Source organism: Rana temporaria, chromosome 6 (assembly GCF_905171775.1).
Source record: "Rana temporaria chromosome 6, aRanTem1.1, whole genome shotgun sequence".
In the NCBI taxonomy this organism is placed as follows: Eukaryota; Metazoa; Chordata; class Amphibia; order Anura; family Ranidae; genus Rana; species Rana temporaria.
The window spans coordinates 46,541,387-46,566,367 of record NC_053494.1 but is presented as its reverse complement, the minus strand read 5'-3'; the positions used below and the strand labels follow the sequence as shown (position 1 = coordinate 46,566,367).

Here is a 24,981-nt window from a genome sequence, read left to right as displayed (position 1 = left end):
CCTCTCCTTTGTTCACAAATACTTTAAGAACACTGCAGTCAGCATTTCTACTCAACTAATAAGCAACTGTTACTGGTCTAAATCCATCAAAGTATAGAAACACACAAGTACCTACAAAATTATGACATACTTCACAACACTTCAAAAGAAAGTAACACTTGCATGGTCAATATCCACAGTAATGCTGTTGCTATGCCCTAATATACTTTCCTTTTTTTATGAACAGCAAAATGAAACTATGGGAGCATGATAATTATTTTTCATGGTTCAAAATAAAGGTTATATTTGGCCTTATTCTTCAAATGTGAAGTGCTGACAGTAAATAATTACAATCTAACATCACACACTTGCTCCAAGAGCCTCAGCACAGAAAATGGCCTAGATCCATTCATTATCTGCAGAATGACTTTCTTTTCTAGGTGTGTGAACTTTGATCCGCCCACACCTGATAGTGTCAGGTATAATGTTACTTCCAATGTACATGGCCTGATAATAATAAAGGTGCATTCCAGGTGAACAAGGACATTTCCATTTAACTGGACACAGCCCGACAATCTCCTGAGTAGCTATATTCATTTCTTACACCTGAGTGTCACAATGGCCAAATCCTCATAGTTGTCAGAGCCCTGTCTATCAATCTATATTGACACAGGTCAATGTGTTGAATCACAATCAATCATCTAATGCTATCTGAAGCTACAATAGTTGATGCAATTTACTGGGCTTATTGAGACATGCACCTAAACTAAACAGTTGCCTGGTGTTTTCCCCTACCAAGTGCCCCGGTGCAAATGGTCTGATGCAGAGTATACAACCATATATACAACCATATGGCCTAATATGTGTGCATTAAGCAAGTATGGAGCTGCAATGCAGTATTCCAAATGTTTAATACAAGGGAGCATGGTTAATGATGTCATGGGGGTGGGGCTACATGGTGACTTCATTAACCATATGGTCAATGGCGTCACCAGGTGGTCCTGCCCCTCATGATGTCATTGACTCACCCACTTGTTGACTTAAGTGAAGGTGGAAGTGTCGTGTCGAGCCTAGCTGTAGGAGCAGGTCAACTGGCTTTTTTTTATGCGGGCGGCATTCATTGTGATTGACAATAGACCTACATCGGGGGACTTTCTATTTATTATTTTTTAATAAAGGACTCAACAAAAAATGTGTGCCGTTTTTATTTACACTTGTAATTTTATTATTTTTGTATCTTTTGTTTACATTCTGCTGTCAGCAGTTAATCCTGGCTGACAGCAGATGAGTCACTGTTTAAGGATGTGGCAGGTGCCAGCTTAAGAACCAGTTCTTTACTGGTTATGGATGCCGGCAGGTACCAGCTCCTTAACCACTTCCCACCAGGAGGACATCCATGGATTTTCCCCAGTGGTTATACCGGAATGCTTCCTGCACCTACATGATTTTGATATGTATATTTTCAGCCAGCTATTCTCTATCACGCAGAAGTGATCCGAGTGGCTAATTAGCCACTCGATCACTTATGTGGGTGGAGGAATGGGGACCCACTCCCAGGCTATACTGTATTATCGCAGGGCCCTGGAGCGTTGCAGCTAACAGAGATGACTGCCCTGAACAAAGAGAGAGGGACTGACGTCGTTCCCCTCTCTCTAACTCTGGAAATCAGGAGCGACAAGTTATGTGGTCACTTCCAGTTCCACCTCTTTGTCTACTTGGCTACCAGCGGCCAGGAAAGCAGCAGACTGATTTCTGTAAAGGAGGCTAGAGGAGAGATTTGGGGTTGAATATACCCCAGATCTTGTAATAGAGTGCTTGTTGCGCTAAATCTAAAAAAAAAAAATTATATATATATATATATATATATATATATATATATATATATATATATATATATATATATATATATATATATATATATATATATATAAACTACAGCAGCTGACACAATATTGTTGGATACAATGGAAAATAATGAAAGTTGTGGTGTAGCGCTAAAATAATAAAAAAAATTATAATAAAAAAAAAAAGTTCATATGTAACATTCCATTAAATGACAATTGAAATGTGGATCCAATCCAAAGTTCATATGTATCACTCCAATAGATGACAATCTGAAATATGGATCCAATCCAAAAGAAATCCAGAAGAGAGGAGGAATCAAGTGCAAGGATAATAGCTGAGCCTCCACCAACACCCAAACCCACTTACCCTTACCGTCAGTACATAAAAAATGCACATAGGATATTCCAACCCAAGGAACAGATGGAACTCTTGATTCACAGGATAATAGATCATTCAAAGAAAAAACATCCACCACTCCTTCTATGGACTTGTAATTTCAAAGTGAGCTTGGAGATCAGCAAGGCATATAACCCAATAGGCTCCAATAGCATGAACACATGTGTAGGAAATGAAAACAAAAACACAGCTCATTGCGCAGACATCCCATTAAACAGGGCCCCTGATGACACACGTTGGTGGAGAAACGTCGGACCAGTGGAGGGAGGCCAACGCTATTTTGCTATTGGAGGGCTGAACGGAGGGAGGCTAACGCTATTCTGCTATTGGAGGGCTGAACGAAAGAGCGCCATCTTACTGGTAGGAAGCGCAGGTCGCTTTCATAACTACATGCCTGCTTTTTATATTTTACATGTGAGTGCATCCTTACACCATTTAAAATAAACCTTTGTTTAATGGGATGTCTGCGCAATGAGCTGCGTTTTTGTTTTCATTTCCTACACATAACAGATGCTATTGGAGCCTATTGGGTTATATGCCTTGCTGATCTCCAAGCTCACTTTGAAATTACAAGTCCATAGAAGGAGGAGTGGTGGATGTTTTTTCTTTGAATGATCCATTATCCTGTGAATCAAGAGTTCCATATGTTCCTTGGGTTGGAATATCCTACATGTGCATTTTATATGTACTGACGGAAAGGGTCAGTGTGTTTGGGTGTTGGTGGAGGCCAGGGCTCAAGTCCTGCGGGAACGCGTGGGAACGGAGTTCCTGCACTTTTTTCACAGCAGGAACTCCGTTCCCTTTGTAGGACTAGAGCAGCCGAGCCGCCCGAGCCAATCCTTCACTAAGCGGCGATGCCCAGCTCGAGTCACTGTCAGGGGCAGGCGAACCTTAGTAATCTTTTATGTTACTGGCCGCTTCCTGTATATGGATTCATCGGGTAGTGTGCTGTATTCCGTCACTTCCTCGATGCTGCAATGTCTCCTGGGAGCTTTTGTTATTGTTCCCAGGAGACATTGCGGAGGTCTGCTCTGAGTTATCGCGGGATTTAGAAAGAACTTGCGGTTTAGTAATTATGCATATGAGCGTATCATTTTTTATTTTATTTTTTGGTGGGGGAGTGGATCTTGGGTGGGAGTTCCCACACTTTTTTCCCCAGGACTTGACCCCTGGTGGAGGCTCAGCTATTATCCTTGCACTTGACTCCTCCTCTCTTCTGGATTTCTTTTGGATTGGATCCATATTTCAGATTGTCATCTATTGGAGTAATACTTTTGAACTTTGGATTGGATCCACATTTCAATTGTCATTTATTGGAATGTTACATATGAACTATTTATTTTTATTTTTTATTATTGTTTTTTTTATTATTATTTTTCCCCCAAAAAAATTGCACTTGAAAAACTGCTGCCATGTGACATAAAAAATTGCAACACCCACAATTTTATTCTATTTGGCAGTGATGGCGAACCTTGGCACCCCAGATGTTTTGGAACTACATTTCCCATGATGCTTATGTACTCTGCAGTGTAGTTGAGCATCATGGGAAATGTAGTTTCAAAACATCTGGGGTGCCAATGTTTGCCATCACTGCTATAGATCCTCTGCTAAAAAAATATATATAATGTTTGGGGCTTCTGAGTAATTTTCTTACCCTAAATATGTTTTTTTATATTTTAGATTATTTCATTTAAGATTTTTACATGTAGGAGCGAAGTGTCAGAATTGGCCCAGATGGCAAGCAGTTAACAACCAGCTAGTATTCGATAAACAGTGCGTGGCTAGACCACAACTTACTTAAAAAATAAATTGTTCGCAAATAGTTTCTTTTAATTAATTGATATTTAGACAGGTTTATGCAATATTTACTGACCTTTTTTTCTTATTTTTTTGCGGTAAATACCACACATAAACCTGTAGTGAATTGTCATTTTCATTATTGCATGGGATATTTTGGTTAAGTGTGTCACATGACCCAAATATCGCTTGTGATATCCTTTTGTGAATTGACCCCACAGTCCTTATTCATACATATTAAACGAGAAAAAGCATTAGTGAAGCATTCCATTTAGAACATGTTACTCATATTTTTTCAGTTCCGTTTAAATGAATTGTATGTGATTCTCTCCCACGGCATTTTGACCAATACAATCCATTGTGGTGATTGCGTGCAGCCACGTATGAGCAATAGAGCATTCCAGATTTAGAATGCAGTGGAGTGAACAGCAGCATTGTCTCCTATTTTATATTTGAAATCCCTTTATCATTCATTTATTAATGCATGCAAAAAAAGAGAGGTGTGAAGGAGTGTGTTATATGCAAACTTCATTTATAAAACAATGCCAGGCTGTTGACTGTGGAAACACAGACGTCACTCTTCTGACAAGCACTTCCCCATTTTAAAGGAATTCTCAAAGGACTCGCTTGTAAAATTCAGCCTGAATCGCGCTGGCATGTTATTATACTGTACATAACGTCATCATAGTTTGCTACAAGCAAGAAGAGAAACTTCACATATTTAAATAGATTGAGCAAAGATAGATTTAGGCAGCATGGGGCAGATCCACAGAGAGAGTACGCCGGCGTATCTACTGATACGCCGGCGTACTTTCAAATTTCCCGCGTCTTATCGTTGTTTTGAATCCTCAAAACAAGATACGACGGCATCTGGGTTAGATCTGACAGGCGTATGTCTTCGTACGCCTTCGGATCTAAGATGCAATTCTTTGGCGTCCACTGGGTGGCGTTGCCTTCGTTTTCCGCGTTGAGTATGCAAATGAGCTATTTCCGACGATCCACGAACGTACGAGCGGCCGGCGCATTCCTTAAGACGGCTTTTTTCGGCGTATAGTTAAAGCTGCTATTTCGTGGCGTACTCAATGTTAAGTATGGCCGTCGTTCCCGCGTATAATTTCCAATTTTTTTTTTTTTTGCGTAAGTCGTTCGTGAATCGGGATGGACGTAATTTACGTCCAGGTCAAAACCAATGACGTCCTTGCGACGTCATTTCGCGCAATGCACGTCGGAAAATTTAGGGACGGCGCATGCGCAGTTCGTTCGGCGCGGGGACGCGCTTCATTTAAATGAAACACGCCCCCTACCCGCCCAATTTGAATTCCGCGCCCTTACGCCGCTTGAGATACACTACGCCGCCGTAACTTACGGCGCAAAATCTTTATGGATTCGAACCAAAGCCAGGTAAGGTACGGCGGCGTAGCGTATCTCAGATACGATGCGCCGGGGCAGATCTTTGTGGATATATATATAGAGAGAGAGAGAGAGAGAATTAAAGTTTTATTTAGAACGCTCTGAAAAATAACTCAGTACTTCATTTTACTCCCTGTAGGTGTTGGAGTTAAAAAGCAAATTAACTTTAAGTTTAAAGAGGACCTGTGCTGAAAGCTTGTTGATGCAGAAACACAGAGGGATCCCACCCCAGTTCACATGGTATTCCTAGGGTACCCATGAGTCCGGTGATGTATAACAAGATATTTACAGGGGCGGACTAACCATTCGGGCACTGCCTGAGGGCCCCATGCCACTAGGGTGCCCTATCAGGGTTGCCAGCCTCAGTAAAACCAGGGACAGTATGTAAAAATCTGTGTGTTTTTTTTTTAAATCCCAAGATTATAGCTGCTCCACCTCTCCAGTATGTATATGTGTATTCTGTGTGTATGTATACTGTGTGTTTATATATACTGTATGTGTGTATACTGTGTGGCCCCATAATCTCCTATTGCCCGGGGGCCCCATAATCTCCTATTGCCCGGGGGCCCCATGAGTGGTCAGGCCAGCCCTAGATATTAATATATAATAAACCTCTATGGACACTATTTGGGCATCTAAAGTCATTTTACACATACTAGCTGCATACATTGTAATCCTCTTCCCACAATTACACTTACTTTTGCTATAAATAAAAAATGTAACACACACACACAAACACACAAACACACACACACACACACAACATCAAACAGTGTATAATTATTAAATGCACATTAAATTCTGATTGTGACACTATAATATCTTTCACGGGGAACATTATAAAGAATTATAAGGCCAGTTAGCCACACCAGATTCACCAACATTAGAATAAATTGACACTGAACAAATGTAGAATTAGGCCGCTTTTAATATCTATCTCTCTCTCTCTCTCTCCAGTTTTGCATTTTTAAAAAATCCCTTTCCAAAAACGCAGAGGCACAAAAATGCATTGATGTGAATGTGTTCCATAGGAACACATGTTCAACATATGTCCTGAATTTCTGCAAAAAAACATGAAAAAAAACGCATTTGTTTGAATGGAGCAATGTTGTGCAGCAACCTTTATGTGACCTTCAACATGCTTTTTTTCAGCCTCAGAGTCTTGCTTGGTGAGCGTGCATATAGGCAATGGTGGTTAAGTGCATTACTTATTGTTTTATTTGAAACATTTGTATCTGGTAATACCAGGTCTTTCTGAAATTCTCCACAAGTGGGCCCGGATTCACATACATCGGCGCATATTTATGCTGCCGTAGCGTATCTAATATACGCTACGCCGAGGCAACGCAGAGAGGCAAGCCCCGAATTCACAAAGCACTTGCCTCCCAAACTGTGCTGGGTTTCCTCGGCGTAACCTGTCGTAGGTGGAAGTGGGCGTGAGCCATGCTAATGAGGCGTGACCCCATGCAAATGATGGGCCGAGCGCCATACAAGTACTTAAAACGAACAGCGCATGCGCCGTTCCGTGGACGCATCCCAGTGCGCATGCTCAGAATCACGTCGGAACAACTGGCTAAGATACGTTGAATCACTGCCTGCGGTGTGAACGTAACCTACACCCAGCCCTATTCACGTACTACGTAAACGACGTAAAATACGACAGCTTGTGTTCCCTGATCCATACCTTTGCATGGGTTGCACCTCCTATATGGGGAATAACTTTACGCCGGACGTACGACTTACGCAAACCGCGTATATTATGCGCTGGACGCAAGTACGTTTGTGAATCGCCGTATTTCCTTCATTTGCATATTTGAATCTAAAATCAATGGGAGCGCCAGCATAAATATGCGCCCACTCTACGCCAGCGTAGGCAAGTTACGTTGGTCGGAAGAAGCCTGTTTTTAGGCGTATCTTAGTTCTGTGGGCACGGCGCACAGATACGACGGCGCATATTTACACTTACGCGGCGTATCTCGAGATACGTCGGCGCAAGTGCTTTGTGAATCGGGGCCGTGGTCTTTAAAGACCATTAATCCCAAGGATGATCATCTAGTGGTGCAGAGGGCTTTCTGCAAATGGCAGCTCCAGACTGAATATGAGTATTGCAGGAAAAACTTTGCATCTTAACTGTAGCTCTGCTTGGACAAATATAAATATTTAAAAACATTTGTAATAAAAGTCTGTCCTATAACCATCTTGTAAGGTTATAAAATAAATATAACAATTTCAGTAGAGACTAAACTTAGTAAATCAGTATGCTCAAAGAGCTGCTCCTTCTGTTACTTGATGTTCCCAACAGATGCAAAACCACCCGTTTGCCATCTCTTGCCATCTCAAACCCGCTTGTTTATTTTCTTGTTTTCCTAGCACAAGTGAAGCACAAATAGCTTCCTGTGAGGTTTTGCATGTGCCATCCAGCCTAGTGAAGGTGAGATAAAGATCATTTGCATGTAACCCTGACAGGATAATTGGGCTGCTCTACAACACTACATCTATTTCCCAGCAAAATGGAATTTTAAAATGTTTTCAAATGATGTGTTTGTGAAGCGCCAGATCAGCGGATTTCTTTATTTCTTTCTCTTTATCCCCTAACCTTCAGCTTGTAATAGAATAAAAGTGCGTGCTTGACTGATTTCATAAGCCAAGGTGAACGGCTCTAAGGGAAAAAGGTTACTGTACCTGTGACTAAAGATTACTCTGTCAAATTAATGTTATTATACTGCTGCCGTCTCTCGCTTTTACCATTTAGTGTAGTTTTAGGTCACCCTCTGTCTTAGTTACTATGAACCTGAAAATGATGACAGTTTTACGGGGGAACATGGTGACAAAGTCATTTTCACTCTTGCCTCGCAGCTCTAAGGTCTTGGGTTCAAATCCCACCTGGAACCCAATTTATGCGCTCACATACTGGCAAGTTTTTTTTTTAGTTTCCACTCAAATTGTTTCTAGCACGTGTACATATAGCTGTGGTAGGAGTGTAAGGCCCGGTACACACGGGCAAACATGTACGATGAAACCGGTCCGTCGGACCGTTTTCACCGTACATGCCTGCCAGAGGGCTTCTGTACGATGGCTGTACTAACCATCGTACAGTAGTCCGCGCGTAAACAATACGCGGGGCGTGTCCGCGTCGTCGCCGCGACGATGACGCGGCGACGTGGGCGGGCCTGCCATTTAAAGGCTTCCACGCATGCGTCAAAGTCATTCGACGCATGCGAGGGACGGCGGGCGCTCGGACATGTACGGTAGGTCTGTACTGACGACCGTACATGTCCGAGCGGGCAGCGCCTACACACGACCGAACATGTATGCTGAAACTGGTCCGCGGACCAGTTTCAGCATGCATGTTTGGTCGTGTGTACGGGGCCTTAGACTGTAGGGTCCTTTTTGGGCCGAAATAAATGTTAAATGTCCACACACTATATTAATGTGCAATGATTTGCTTTGTGTGTCAAATCTAGTACATTTTAAGTAAAAAAGAAAAAATAGCAAAAGTGGGGTACCCAACTTCTACTGTCTAAACCCGGGGTCTCCAAACTTTTCAAACAAAGGGCCACTTTATTGTCCTTCAGACATTAGGAGGGCCAGATTGTGCCCAGCATCAGTGAGAATAAATATGGCCTCAGGGTTGGTGGTCAATAGGAGGAGTATTCCCCCTATTAGTAGGAGGAATAATATTCCATCATTGGTATCGGTAAAAGATATAGTGCCCCATTGTTGGTGTCAGTGGGAGAAATAGTGCCTCATATCAGTGGAAGGAATTGTGCCCCAAGGGCTGCATAAAGGCTAGTAAAGGGCCACATCTGGCCCTCGGGCCACAGTTTGGAGGCCCCTGGTCTAAACTGTTGCTGCTAGCCCAATGATATTGAAAAAAAGAGGACAGAAACTCCCAGGGGCTTGTACGCAGCTGAAAAAAAATTGTTGTAAACTCTTGAATTAAATATTTATAATTTATTTATTAATAGGTATCAAAAATTATTATACATAAAAAGGATGAAAGGATGGATCCAATTACAGACAAGGACAACATTAAGAGCTCTGGTATACGAATTGTATTACATGATGTTCACATGTACATATCTATATCTCACAATGACCATATGTAGTTAACCGTTTGGCTGCTACATAGGGATCCCCTATGTGGCAGCCAAACGGTTAACTCCATTTGGTCATTGTGAGATATAGATATGTACATGTGAACATCATATAATACAATTCGTATACCAGAGCTCTTAATGGGGTTGTAAAGGTACATTTTTTCCCCCCTAAATAGCTTCCTTTACCTTAGTGCAGTCCTCCTTCACTTACCTCATCCTTCCATTTTGCTTTAAATGTCCTTATTTCTTCTGAGAAATCCTCACTTCCTGTTCTTCTGTCTGTAACTCAACACCGTAATGCAAGGCTTTCTCCCTGGTGTGGAGTGTCGTGCTCGCCCCCTTCCCTTGGACTACAGGAGAGTCAGGACGCTCTCTACGTTGCAGATAGAGAAAGGAGCTGTGTGTTAGTGGGCGTCCTGACTCTCCTGTAGTCCAAGGGAGGGGGCGAGCACGACACTCCACACCAGGGAGAAAGCCTTGCATTACTGTGTGGAGTTACAGACAGAAGAACAGGAAGTGAGGATTTCTCAGAAGAAATAAGAACATTTAAAAGCAAAATCGAAGGATGAGGTAAGTGAAGGAAGACTTCATTAACCTCCCTGGCGGTATGATTCTTTCAGAAAAAATGTACTGAAAGCGGTACCATTATTTGCAACGAAATTTGGTGATTTGTACTGTAGGCTTGTAATTTTTAGGAATAACTCACTTAAATCTGACCAAACAAGAGTCTAGTAGGCATCCTGGGTATGAATTTTTTTTAAAAACAAAATTATATATGCACATACAATGCACTGAATATAGAATATGGATTTGTATTTTTTCTTTCTCTGCTATATATGTATGGAAACAATAAAAAAAAGTATTGAATTAAAAAAAAAAAACAAAAAAAAAAAAAAAATTATAATGTGACGGTATCGGTATGATATCCCCGTCAAGCATTCCCTCCTCTCCATACAAGAACATCACAGGATTCCCCACACATGAGTCAAGACTGGATGCTGGAACCAAGACACTTTATTGACACAAAAACTCAGCTTATATGTGGTTACAGCCTGTTAGGAACGCCCCCCTCACACAGTGGGGTTTCCCATACAGATTATAGGAGACAAGTCGGAGCCGACCATGCAGACACGTTTCTTTAGATAAAGACATCACTGGAGTTAATTACTACACTGAAGCAATCAGAATAATTAACATACTACTTCTCTAATCATTTAGCCTGATGATACAATACTCATCTTTTAAGGGTAAACACAGATCTTCTTTACACAACACAATAGATCAATTAACGTTTAGAATAGTGAGGGGACATTAGCACGTCAATAACCTGTCAGAGGAATGAATCACACATGAAATTCCTTTCTACCTCTACCCATGGCTAGCAGGGAGCAGTACACTGAGACATATAGGCAAATGTATCACATATAAATTATAATATAATAAATAATTATAACAAATAATAATATAATTATAATAAAAATTATTCAATAATGTAATTAACTCAAAATCACTGAAATTTGCTCAGTTGCAGAATTGTCGCTGTCATTACTTTAATTTTTTTATGGCGAATTTCCCCACAAATCGCTATCGCACAATTCTGCAAGTGATTATAATTTATTATCGCTGTTTTCTAGCTGCTCTAAAACAATTTTTGACATAAAGGGACACTTTTGGTTGCTACGGACAATCTACAGTTTTCAGGCAGAAAAAAAGGTTTTCATTATATAAAAGTACATGTAGGGTACTGGGCAGACCACTAAGGACAAGGGGGTGTGTATTTTTTACATACAGTACTGTAATCTATAAGATTACAGTATACTGTATGTAATGTGCTTGTTTACGTTTTTGAATTTGGCGCCGTTCTCCGCCCCCGTGCGTCGTAACGTCGCAGGGAACGGAGATCGGCGGCACAGGAGGACGCTGTGTGACACACAGCGCGGTGGCATCGCTGGATCCAGGGACAAGGTAAGTAAACACTGTCTGTGGATCCAGCGAGGCAAGCACGAGTCTGACTCGGGGTTACCGATCCTAGCACAAAAATCTAACCCCGAGTCAGACGCGGGAATACCGCCAGGGGGGTTAAGGTAAAGGAAGCCATTTAGGAAAAAAAAATTGTACCTTTACAACCCCTTTAATGTTGTCCTTGTATGTAATTGGATCCATCCTTTCATCCTTTTTATGTATAATTATTTTTGATACCTATTAATAAATTATAAATATTTCATTCAAGAGTTTACAACAATTTTTTCAACTGTGTACAAGCCCCTGGTAGTTTCTGTCCTATTTTTTCCAAAAAAAAAAAAAAATAGTAACTGCTTGGTTCCTTCTTGACAGGTATGCAAGCACATTATATAATTACAATACATGTACTTAAAAACGGCTCTTTAGTAAATGATAACCTAACGCAATGTAGGGGGTCTATCTTACTTGCTAGCTGCTTAAAGTGGAGTTCCACCCAAAAAGTGGAACTTCCACTTAATCCACTCCTCGCCCCCTTACATGCCACATTTGGCATGTAATTTTTTTGGGGGGGGAGTGGGGACTTCAGGAGGAGTGGGACTTCCTGTCCCACTTCCTCCCTCCGCCGAGGGGCTGGTAAGGCGAATAGCTTAATCGCCTTACTGCAGCCCCTCCCTGTAGGCGATCGCCTGTCCAATCGGACGGTGCAGCGCCGCTTGCGCATGCGCAGTGGGTGCCTGGCCGTGAAGCCGAAAGCTGTCACGGCCGGGTGCCCACACTTGGAATGAAGACGCTGGCCGAAGAGGGGGGGAGAGAATTATGGCCCTATGCATGCATGTGGGTGTATGCGGGTTGCTCTTAATTTTTTATTATTTTTTAATTAAAATGTAATATTTTTTAAGACTTACATAGTACACTCACTGCGTGTGTGCTTTTTGGGAAAGCAGTAGGTCCCCTTTAAAATAACATCCTGGGTTTTTCAGAAATACTGTGAATTTATTAATTAATTATTTCACACTTTGAATCACTCCTATTGGCAAGAAGGACATATTTAGGAGCCAAAAGGATGGGTTTGTTCAAATAGATCTATGCAGTGGACTGGTCAGAAGCACAGTTTGAAAGGAAAGCAGAACAAAGGGATTTGCCTTCTTAAGTGGATGACTTCTTCTGCATACATAAGACTTATCAAGTTCTGTAAAGCTACTAATTCTCCAAAAAGATGCTTCTGGACTCCAGCGGAGGTGTTTGATGGCGAGACACAATTAACTAAACAGAAAGATTTTCAATGTCACGTCCTTACCATTAAAATTACTTTTTGTATTAGATGAATATTTATTATATTATAGCACATTTAGTCCTGGCCACTCCTGGCAATTCTGCCAATACACTAAAAAATAAAGTCCTCACATACAAAGAGAAAATGTTTTGATGGCGATGGGGGCTACTTCTAAAATATACACATAAATTATTAATTCTGCAAATTCCGCCAACTCAGTCTTTTCTTGTCCCCGACTAGTACAAAGAAATGCTATTGTACAGGAAATATGAATAATGTAAGTGGAGGATGGGAGGTTACAGAGAACAGCACAGGGAAATTACATACATTTACTTATTCTATGCTGTATACAGCAGTACAGCTGGCTCATCCCACAGCATATGGCTGAAGCATAGGTGTGCGCAGCCTTTGGCATTAGGGTGTGCACCCCAAAGCTCAAACACACTTTACCGATCACTCACAATGTTCATTCAGAAAGGGAAGGGGCCTGTAAATGGCATATTTACTGGCCCCTTCCCCCACTCATCCTAAAACATCCACAGCAACAACCAGTGGGAGAGGAGGGAAGCCCGCAGTGCTGTGGGGGGAAGGAGCCAGGTCAGTGGGCGAATCTGTTCTGCACAGGGTGATTAGGGTGTGCCTGGGCACACCTGGCACACCCTGTGCGCACGCCTATGGGCTGAAGGCTTTTAAAGAGACTCTGGGCTACTGGATAATCCTTTAAAGCTGAACTCCAGCCTTACCTTCACTCTTGTACCAATGTCCTTCTCCTGTACTCTGATTTCACTGCACACTGTGGGCCAGATTCAGGTACAATTGCGCCCGTGTAACGTAAGCCGTTTACGTTACACCGCTGCAAGTTTTCAGTTTTAGTGCCTGATCCACAAAGCACTTACCTGGAAACTTGCGGCGGTGTATCGTAAATACGTCCGGCGCAAGGCGGTGGTCCAAATCGAATGGGCGGGTACAATTTAAATTAGGCGCGCTCCCGTGCCGGACCTACTGCGCATGCTCCGTTTCGAAATTCCCGCCAAGCTTTGCGCGAACTGACGTCATTTTTGCGATCAGCGACGTGTGTAGCGTACTTCCGTATTCCCGGACGTGTTACGCAAACGACGTGAAATTTTAAATTTTGACGCGGGAACGACGGCCATACTTTAGACAGCAATACGTTTGCTGTCTAAAGTTAAGGCACCCAAAATGACGACTAACTTTGCGACGGGAAACTAGACTAGCGGCGACCTAGCGAACGCGAAAAACCGTCGTGGATCGCCGTAACTCCTAATTTGCATACCTGACGCTGGTTTACGACGCGAACTCCCCCCAGCGGCGGCCGCGGTACTGCATCCTAAGATCCGACAGTGTAAAACAATTACACCTGTCGGATCTTAGGGATATCTATGCGTAACTGGTTCTATGAATCAGTCGCATAGATACTCTGAGAGATACGACAGAGTATCTGAGATACTCCGTCGTATCTCCGCTGTGAATCTGGGCCTGTGAGTTTATCACAGTTTGCATTAGAAGCTCCAGCAGGTGAAACCACCCAATTTCCACACTGGAGAAAATCCAGCAACACCTAGCGCTTCCATCCCCACCCTTACTGTCCCTGACCCACTTCTTACAATTATTGGATTCTCCAATATTTCTCCAGCATCATATGTGGGCGTTTCCTAGTGTGGATGCATGTAAATTCAGCCCACTTATCCAGACTCATCACCCATCAATGCATTTCATATCTGCACAACTCCTCCAAAGGGTTTTTTGTTATGATGTGCAGCACCCTGCTGGCCCCTCCCACTAGGCACTGCCAGGGATGGACTGGGACAGAAACTCCCACCCCCCCTGGCCACCCAAGCCCCCTCTCCCCCTTTACTAGCCACTAGCCATTCTACTTTATTAGAGTAGAATGGCTGGTACTGGTACTCTTATAGGCAGTACCAGTGGGGAAGCTAGACATTATTTCACCCGAAACGGTTCGGTGCCCCCCTTATGGTACAAGATTAGGCAGAAGTGAGAAACTCCCAGGCCATAGCTGTTGAGTCTGCGGTCTGTCCCCTCCCCCCATGCTCCTCTGTCGTCCCCCCTGCTCCTCTGGTCCTCCCCCTGCTTCTTTGTTACCCCCAGGGGAGGGAGAGACAGAGGAGCGGAGGGGGGCAGCAGTCCGCTGTCACTGAAGCTGGCCCACTGAGCCATCGGCCCACCGGGAAACTCCCTGTGGTCCCAATGGCCAGTCCATCCCTGGGCACTGCATAGAGAAACACAGAGATCTATTGATGACGTCATTGAGTCTAAATAAGGTAAGTAATGAAGACAGAAAGGTTTGACATTTAAACATGTAATTAGCATATTGATGAGGGGAGAGAGGAGGAACAAAAAAAGCCAAAATATAAGCAGATTATACATTTGCTTTAAAACCTTAGTTATTTTTTTGTTAAAGCTGCAGTCGCATAACATACCTGTGGTCCTACATCCAGTAGGTTGATGGTTCTTGTAAAAATCTTCTCTCCAGTGATGCCTGGACCTCTTCAAGGCACTGAACTTCCTGTGCTGTAGGGGTTATTATTAGCTTTGAGTCCAACACTAAAATACACTGAAGAAGGTCCTGATGGGCACCTGTGCCCCCCCCCCCCCCCATTGCCAAAAGTCCTTGCATTGTTTTAATAGAACACAGTGCCTTTTACAAATGAGGGAGAGGATACGGTCTTTCATCTGTCTCTCCCCCATTCACAGAATTTTTTGTATTCTGGCAAAGCAATGCAAGGATTTGGTGAAAGGTTGGGTCCCATCCGAACCTTCTCCAACATGCTTTAATGTTAGACCTGACAGCGCCAGAAGTTCAGCACTGTGAAGAGAATCAGCATCACTGGAGAGAAGGTTTCTATAGGAACTTTCAGCCTGCAGGATGTGAGACATACAGTACTTCACTACAGGAAAGTTATGTGATTGCAGCTGTGGCAAACAAAATATTTTTAACTAAACTTCAGCATTAAAGTAAACCTGTGAGGATAGCAATATGAAGGGTGCAACTGTGGATTCATTTTTTAAAGGTGTAGGACAGGTTCCAAGTCCTGGCCTTAAGCAAGCACATACCTAGTGAAGTCTGCAGTCTTAAAGTGGAGTTCCACCCATAAATATAACATTACATTAGTAGTTTTAAAAAAATGTCATTAGTCCAAAAAAATGTTGTTTTTTTTTTAGATGCCTTCAAAGTGTTGTTGCTAGGCAGAATAGTTAATCTTCCCTCTTCCTGCACCTAGGTACTTAAGCTTCCTAACCTACACCACACAGACTCCTGGGAATGTAGTGGGTGTAACTTTCCAGGAGTCTGTGCACTCCCCAGTCTCGAAGAATCATGTGACATGGACAGTACAGGTGCTGAAACCTGATCTGAAACCTATTACACTGCTTGCTTGCAGCACTGAGCATGTGCGACATCTGCAAGGCTGAAATCCAGGAAGTCATACAGTCTGGCTTCATGATGCCCACACTTAAGATGGCCCCAGTCAATTTCTATTTTATAAAGTGTCTAAATGCTGTAACAACATAACAAAACGGACCTTAGTTTATAGACTAACTTTACTAGAATACATTAAGCTTGTGTATTACAGGGGTATTTAGATTTAAAAAGTGAAATTGTGGCCGGAACTCCGCTTTAACTCCCCTTTAGCACACTTGTTCCAGGGCAGTGACTAGATCACAAAGAAAGCCCCTGGACCCTTAAACATGTCAGCAATGTCAGTTTCCATATTTGTAGCCCTGTGAGCTCCTTTTAGAGCCCAACTAAAGTCACACAAATAGATATTCTGTAAGATAGTCATTGTACTAACAGCCTCTGTATGTACAGCAGTGCAACAGGCACCAGTTTTGACCGCACCGTCTAATGCTGCATACACACGACCGTTATTCATGTCATGGAAAAAAACAATGTTTTTCTCAACGTGATTTCTCTCAAGCCTGCCTCAACACACGATCGTGATAAAAAATGCTTGAGCAAAGCGCGGTGACGTACAACACATACGACGGCACTATAAAAGGGGAAGTTCCATTCGAATGGCACCACCCTTTGGGCTGATTATGCTAATTACCCATCTCATAACTTACTTCTGAGCATGCACGTTTTCCCCCTTGTTAAAGCGTACACACAACCTTTTTCCACAACGAGAAAGAAGACGACGTGAAAAACTATGAGAAAAAAAATAGAGCAGATTCTAAATTTTTAATGCCCATTTTTCTCGTTGAGAAAAATGCTCTGGAGCCTACACACAACTGTTTTTCACGTCCAATTAAAAAAATTGCATTTTCTCATCATGAAAAGCGGTCGTGTGTACACGGCATCATACACGTAATATAACTGTGTATGTATAACTGTGTCAGGCACCCCTCTCCCCCCTCTACCTTGGAAGACAAGTGAAGATTCTTGTGCCTATAGGTTAGTCATCTTTGCTAGCATAGTGCACTGAAGTGAAAGAAAAAAGTAACTGGGATGTGTTGAGGCGGAGAATTGGCCAGACACAGGAAGACATTTCTAATGTTGGGTCATGGAATCATAATAGTTAGTCTTGGTCACAGAACAAAAGGGCTATAATTACCCCAAATTTATAAGGGAATAATATGTCCATTTCACACAAACAGAGCACTGTGAAGCTTCTCTTCACAACCAATTTCTCTTTTATGAAGACAACCAGATCTCAGAGGCAACCATTTGACACAACAATGACCTACTGCAGGGATATGCAATTAGCGGACCTCCAGCTGTTGCAGAACTACAAGTCCCATGAGTCATAGCAAGACTCTGACTGCCACAAGCATGACACCCAGAGGCAGAAGCATGATGGAAATTGTAGTTTTGCAACATCTGGAGGTCCGCTAATTGCATATCTCTGACCTACTGGTTCAACCTTCTTTACAGATAAATCCACCCAAAAGTGGTATTTTGGTTACAACTAAATAACATACTGCATTCATCTTGCCATCAATTTTGACCAAATTTATTGTGCCTTTGTAGCTCACACATCCCCCAAAACATCAGGGATTCACCTCACAGAGCCCTCCTTTTACTTACCTGTAGGATTGGTGTACCTTTCATCATAGGCCTTGTTGACTCCTCTCCAAATGTAGCATTTATGGTTGTGGCCAAAAAGCAACTCATCACTTCAAATAACTTTGTGCTTCCCAAACTATTTTCCAGGCAGTTGTGGCTGAAATTTTAGTTGGTCTACCTGACTGTGGTTTGGTTTCAACAGAACCCCTCATTTTCCACTTCTTGATTAGACTTTTTATATCCCTTTCCTGTTTTAAACAGTTCAACTACCCTTTTCCGCAGATCCTTTGACAATTCTTTTGCTTTCCCCATGACTCAGAATACAGAAATATCAGTGCAGCACTGGATGAAAGATGCAAGGGTCTGTCAGGAGTCCAGAAACGCATTGACCTTTTATACACACACACTAATTACAAGCAAAGAGATTACAGGTGAGGATGGTTACCTTTGATAGCCATTCAAACCCCTTTGTGTCAACTTGTGTGCATGTTATCAGGCCAAAATGTAAACTTTTGATCAGGGTCATTTGGGTAATTTCTGTTGCCATTATCATTTAAAAAAAGAGTAAACACAGTTGATTGATAATAAATGGTTTCAACCAAACACTAACCATGAGTGAAAGAAATGTTTTTGTGTTATCATTCATATTCTCTGAAAAATCGGCAAGAAATCATAAATTCTGCCAGGGTATGTAAACTTATGAGCACAACTGTATAATAAAAGGAGTTTAGCCATGCGTCATGAGAATTTTTTTTAAAGCTTCCTTATCTTGGTAACTGCAGCAAAAAAGTAATAATGCCAAAAAAATTAAGATTGTCCCTTTTGCCTATGAACTAGGAACGTTACAAGCTTTTTTGTTGGTTGAATGCCAAATATTTTCTCATAGCAATCATACCCATAGAAAAAGTTTGAGGCTAGGAAAGGTTAGTCGTTATGTACTTAGAAGAAAAATGCCCCTTTTATTTTCACTAACACAAACAGGTTATCACATCACTAAATTATTAATATAACACCGGCATGCAGCACCAATACAAATAACAGAATAATAACCAATAGAACCCAGGGCCTGATGCAAGAAACGTGCACTAAAGGGAGAATTGCTTGTTGCTTATAACAATTAACCTACCTATTTTTTTTAAACCCTGAAATGTAAAGGTTATAGCTGTCAACTGATTGGATGCAATGCGAAAAAGAAAACTCAATAGAATCATAAATGCTATTTGAGGTCCAGAGCTGCCTCCCCCTGGAACCAAAGAAGCTCCAGGCTCCTTCCAAAAAAAGTAAAAGCCAAATACTGTAGCTGCTGACTTTTAATATTAGGACAGACACCTGTCCACAAATCCACTGGCGTCTTCACCTGAGCCGCTTCCATCTCGAGTAAGGGAAGCCAGCAGGCTTCACAGTTGGTACCCTACTGCGTATGCGTAAAGCACGTTGCACTTTGTGAATGGCCCGGTAGCAGGGGAAGGAGGAGAGGGGCCGAAATTCCGGATGAGTTTGCCACGGTGAGGTCATCCACGAGTGAGAGCGAGTACCTGTCAAAACCAGGTACCTGCTCCCCCAAAAAGGTGCCAAATGTGGCAGCGGAGGGGGGGGGAAGGAGGCAAATAAGCAGAGCTTCCCCTTTTGGGTGGAGCTCCGCTTTAAGACCTTACTGCATATCTCAGGGTTACCATGTTTGCCACTATATAATGGATTCACTATAGGGGTGTATAGCCACTGATGTCTGCCTGTGACCTGGCCGGCTCCTCCACTGTCCACTGACTCTGTACTTTTATAGGTCGGTACCTGATGATGTAAGGGGGCTAAAGGGGACTCCAATGGGAATGCCTGGTGTAAGGGGGGACTCCAATGGGAATGCCTGGTGTAAGGGGGGACTCCAATGGGAATGCCTGGTGTAAGGGGGGACTCCAATGGGAATGCCTGGCCTCTGGCTCTTTACCGAGATCGGAGATGCAGGGTGTCAGACTGACACCCCGCACCACTGATCGCCGTGCTGCGCGCCCCGTAACATGTCAATAGACGTCCAGTCAGGATAACAGAACCACTTCCCGGACGTCAATTGTCTATTGACCGAGCGGGAAGTGGTTAAAGGAGATCATTTTTTTTTTTTTAAAACGACTAGTATAGGGCTGTAATTTTTTTATAACATATATATGTAAAGCGCTGCATAAATTGTCGGCACTGTATAAAGTAAGTACCTGCAATCATTTGAAATTGAAGCTCAACTCAAAAGAATCAAATAAGACTCATGTGAAGCTCTGGTTCCTTCGTTTACAATCCAGGCAACTAAGGATTCATAAAATGTGCTTGCATTCCTGTCCATACCTGCAGAATAAGGTTCCTGCTTCTCGATGTAGATAAACTCTTTTCTCTCATATTTGGCCCGAATCCACTGCTCCCGGAGCACTCTGTAATTGAACACAGAAGACACATAATTCACAATGAAGGTCCATGCATTAGACATATCATCAATGCTTTTCTACAACAGCTATGGATCATTGGGTTTGGGAAAATACAATAAGATGCTGTAATGCACCACATCTATGAACATGAAGCCTCTGCTACATAGGAAAGGTTGTTAAGGTTCACGCTGTGAAGAAAATCCGTCTCACTCCTGGGGATTGTAAAAGGTAAGAGCTATTACAATTACTATTATTATTACAGTATACAGGATTTATATAGCGCCAATGGTTTGCGCAGAGCTTTACAACATGGGGGCAGATAGTACAGTCACAATACAATTCAATACAGGAGGAAACAGAGGACCCTGCTCGTTAGAGCTTATCATCACATCAAACAACGTTTTGAAATTAATTTATTTCATAATGACATTAGTTATGTATTAAGTGAATGGATATACAGGTGCATCTCATAAAATTAGAATATCATCAAAAAGTTAATTTATTTCAGTAATTCGTTCAAAAAGTGACTCATATTTTATATAGACACAGAGTGATATATTTCAAGCATTTCATTCTTTTAATTTTGATGATTATGGCTTACAGCTAGTGAAAACCCAAAATTTCAGGTTCTCAGAAGATTTGAATATTACATAAGACCATGAGTCCATGGACTGACAGCTCCTTAAATCTTAAAATAAGCTATTTGAATTCAATTGAAAAAAGATGGTTGTTAGGGATCGGGTCTGGTAAGAATTAGGGGGGACCAAATTCTGTGTGAAGAATAGTTGGTTGTTAAGCATGCGGCAGCCGGGAGGATTCCCCGCTCCTTAACCACTTAAGGACCGCCTCCTGCACATATACGTTGGCAGAATGGCACGGCTGGGCACAAGCACGTACAGGTACGTCCTCTTTAAGTGCCCAGCCGTGGGTCGCGGGCGTGCGGGACCCGATCGCCGCTGGAGTCCCGCAATCGGTCCCTGGAGCTGAAGTACGGGGACAGCTGTGTGTAAACACAGCTTCCCCGTTCTTCACTGTGGCACCGTCATTGATCGTGTATTCCCTTTTATAGGGAAACACAATCAATGACATCACACCTACAGCCACACCCCCCTTCAGTTAGAAACACAAATGAGGTCACACTTAACCTCTTCAGCGCCCCCTTGTGGTTAACTCCCAAACTGCAATTGTCATTTTCACAGTAAACAATGCATTTTTAATGCATTTTTTGCTGTGAAAATGACAATGGTCCCAAAAATGTGTAAAAATTGTCCGCCATAATGTCGCAGTCACGAAAAAAAATAATAAAAAAAAAAAATCGATGATCGCCGCCATTAGTAGCAAAACATTTTTTTTTTTTAATAAAAATGCAATAAAACTATCCCCTATTTTGTAAACGCTATAAATTTTGCGCAAACCAATCCATAAATGCTTATTGCGATTTTTTTTTTTACCAAAAATAGGTAGAAGGCCTAAACCGAGGAAAAAAAAATGTTTTTTAGATATTTTTGGGGGATATTTATTATAGCAAAAAGTAAAAAAATATTGATTTTTTTCAAAATTGTCGCTCTAATTTTTTTTTTATAGCGCAAAAAATAAAAATCACAGAGGTGATCAAATACCACCAAAAGAAAGCTCTATTTGTGGGGAAAAAAGGGACACCAATTTTGTTTGGGAGCCACGTTGCACGACCGCGCAATTGTCAGTTAAAGCAACGCAGTGCCGAATCGCAAAAACTGGCCAGGTCCTTTAGCTGCCTAAAGGTCCGGGTCTTAAGTGGTTAACAACCAACTATTCTTTACACAGAATTAGAATCAGTTCAATATTTTCGATTTAAATCTGTCCAAAAAGTTGGAGTTTTTTCGAAAACAAAACAAAAAACTAAATGAATTCCAAAGCAAATCAACGTAACTAAAATTAGTAACCTAACAAATCTATCTAAAATGAAACTAAACACATTTTTTCATTCTGCCCGTCTAGTTGACATCACTCAGATTCCACATTTGTGGAAAGCATACAGATCACTGTACACTCATGCCAGTGGCCACAACTTTGGTAGTTGCCGTAGATAGCACAAATCATTGTCCCCAGCACCTTTACGAAGTACAAAGACATGTATACACATTTTACAAACAGAGTGGAAAAGGAAAGGACTTTGTGTTACTTACTGACTGTCAAAAGCTGCTGGCTTGTAGTAAAATGCTGGCACTTTAGACTCAAATTTTGCTTGTGCTACTTTATTTCCCAGGCACGACATGTACTGGAAGAGAAGAAACATACAAAGTTTCATTCCAATCAAAACATCTCTATTTTATTTTACAGTATTGATTGCCAACCAGTGGTCTGGAAGAATCACCTATCTCCAAGCTAGCTTTCCTGCTTGCACACAGACTCTCAACAGGTTTCTCCATAGGGGAGTCTGCCTATGTCTGGTGTAGACTGAAAGGGGAGTTCGACCCACAATTTCACTTTTTAAATATAAATACCCCTGTAATACACAAGCTTAATGTAGTCTAGTAAAGTTAGGGCCAAATCCTCAGCCAGGCGGCGTAACTTAACTTTCAGCAGTTAAGTTACACTGACTTAAAGTTTCTACCTAAGTGCCTGATCCACAAAGCACTTACGTAAAAATTTCAAGCCGTGTAACTTAAGTGCCGCCGTCGTAAGGCGGTCCTCCTCTCTGGGGGGCGTTTACAATTTAAATGAGGCGCGCTCCCGCGCCGGCCGTACTGCGCATGCGAGTGACGTCATTTTCCCGACGTGCAGCGCGCGAACGTAATTGACGCCGGGCGGCTTTGTGGATTGCGACGGGACACTAAAGTTGCGACGGGTGAAAAAAAAGACGCGCCGGGAAAACAAATAATTATAAAAAAAAATGACAGCGTCGCTCAGCATGCATTCCTGAGAGGGAGAACTCCATGCCAATTTTCAAAGAAAAAACCGGCATGGGTTCCCCCCCCCAGGAGCATACCAGGCCCTTAGGTCTGGTATGGGTTGTAAGGAGACCCCCCCCTCCACCGAAAAATCGATGTAGGGGGTCCCCCTACAATCCATACCAGACCCGTATCCAAAGCACGCTACCCGGCCGGTCAGGAATGGGAGTGGGGACGAGCGAGCGTCCCCCCCTCCTGAGCCGTGCCAGGCCGCATGCCCTCAACATGGGGGGGGTTGGGTGCTCTGGGGCAGGGGGGCGCACTGCGGGCCCCCCCACCCCAGAGCACCCTGTCCCCATGTTGATGAGGACAGGACCTCTTCCCGACAACCCTTGCCGTTGGTTGTCGGGGTATGCGGGCGGGGGCTTATCGGAATCTGGGAGTCCCCTTTAATAAGGGGGTCCCCAGATACCGGCCCCCCACCCTAAGTGAATGGATATGGGGTACATCGTACCCCTATCCATTCACCTGTAGGCAAAAAGTTAAAGTTAGTAAACACACAACACAAGGGTTTTTAAAATAATTTATTATTCTGCTCCGGATGCCCCCCCTGTCTTCTTTATTAGCTCTATTAGCAGGGGGGGCTTCTTCTTCCACTCTCCGGGGGTCTTCTCCGCTCTCCGGGGGGGTTTCTTCTTCCGCTCTCCGGGGGGGGGCTTCTCCGGACTCCGGGGGGCTTCTTCCATCTTCTCCCCTCTTCCGCTGTTGACTCGGCGAACCCCGGTTCTTCTGCAGATGTCCGGTGCCTTCTTCTTCAGCGCTGGCTGCCTGCTATCTTTGTGTGTTAGCTTAATTTCTAACAGGCAGCCGGCGCGGTCTTCTGTGACGTCAGGGTCTTCTCTTCCCTTCTTCCGATCTTGCCTCGTCGCCTCATGTCGCTGTAATGATGGAAGCGCGCCTTGCATCACATTTATATAGGCATCACCGTCCCATCATGCTCCGGCAGGTACCCACGTGGTGGGTGCACGTGGGTAGGCACCCACCACGTGGGTACCTACCGGAGCATGATGGGACGGTGATGCCTATATAAATGGGATGCAAGGCGCGCTTCCATCATTACAGCGACAAGATGCGACGAGTCAACATCGGAAGAGGGGAGAAGAACAGAAGAGAAGACCCTGACGTCACAGAAGACCGCGCCGGCTGCCTGTTAGAAATTGAGCTAACACACAAAGATAGCAGGCAGCCAGCGCTGAAGAAGAAGGCACCGGACATCTGCAGAAGAACCGGGGTTCGCCGAGTCAACAGCGGAAGAGGGGAGAAGATGGAAGAAGAGCCCCGGAGTCCGGAGAAGCCCCCCCCCCGGAGAGCGGAAGAAGAAACCCCCCCCGGAAAGCGGAGAAGACCCGCGGAGAGTGGAAGAAGAAGCCCCCACTGCTAATAGAGCTAATAAAGAAGACAGGGGGGGCATCCGGAGCAGAATAATAAATTATTTTAAAAACCCTTGTGTTGTGTGTTTACTAACTTTAACTTTTTGCCTACAGGTGAATGGATAGGGGTACGATGTACCCCATATCCATTCACTTAGGGTGGGGGGCCGGTATCTGGGGACCGCCTTATTAAAGGGGACTCCCAGATTCCGATAAGCCCCCGCCCGCATACCCCGACAACCAACGGCAAGGGTTGTCGGGAAGAGGTCCTGTCCTCATCAACATGGGGACAGGGTGCTCTGGGGTGGGGGGGCCTGCAGTGCGCCCCCCTGCCCCAGAGCACCCAACCCCCCCATGTTGAGGGCATGCGGCCTGGCACGGCTCAGGAGGGGGGGGATGCTCGCTCGTCCCCACTCCCATTCCTGACCGGCCGGGTAGCGTGCTTTGGATACGGGTCTGGTATGGATTGT

General features: G+C 43.3%; 1 protein-coding gene across 1 annotated transcript in view; it reads right to left on the bottom strand.

Moving 5' to 3' along the window:
* Nucleotides 1-24,981, bottom strand: part of ADAP1 (ArfGAP with dual PH domains 1) — a 274,571-nt gene that overhangs the window by 115,692 nt on the left and 133,898 nt on the right. The window contains 2 exon segments of the mRNA XM_040356762.1: nt 20,135-20,217; nt 22,377-22,468. Coding sequence (XP_040212696.1) covers nt 20,135-20,217; nt 22,377-22,468 — 175 coding nt within the window.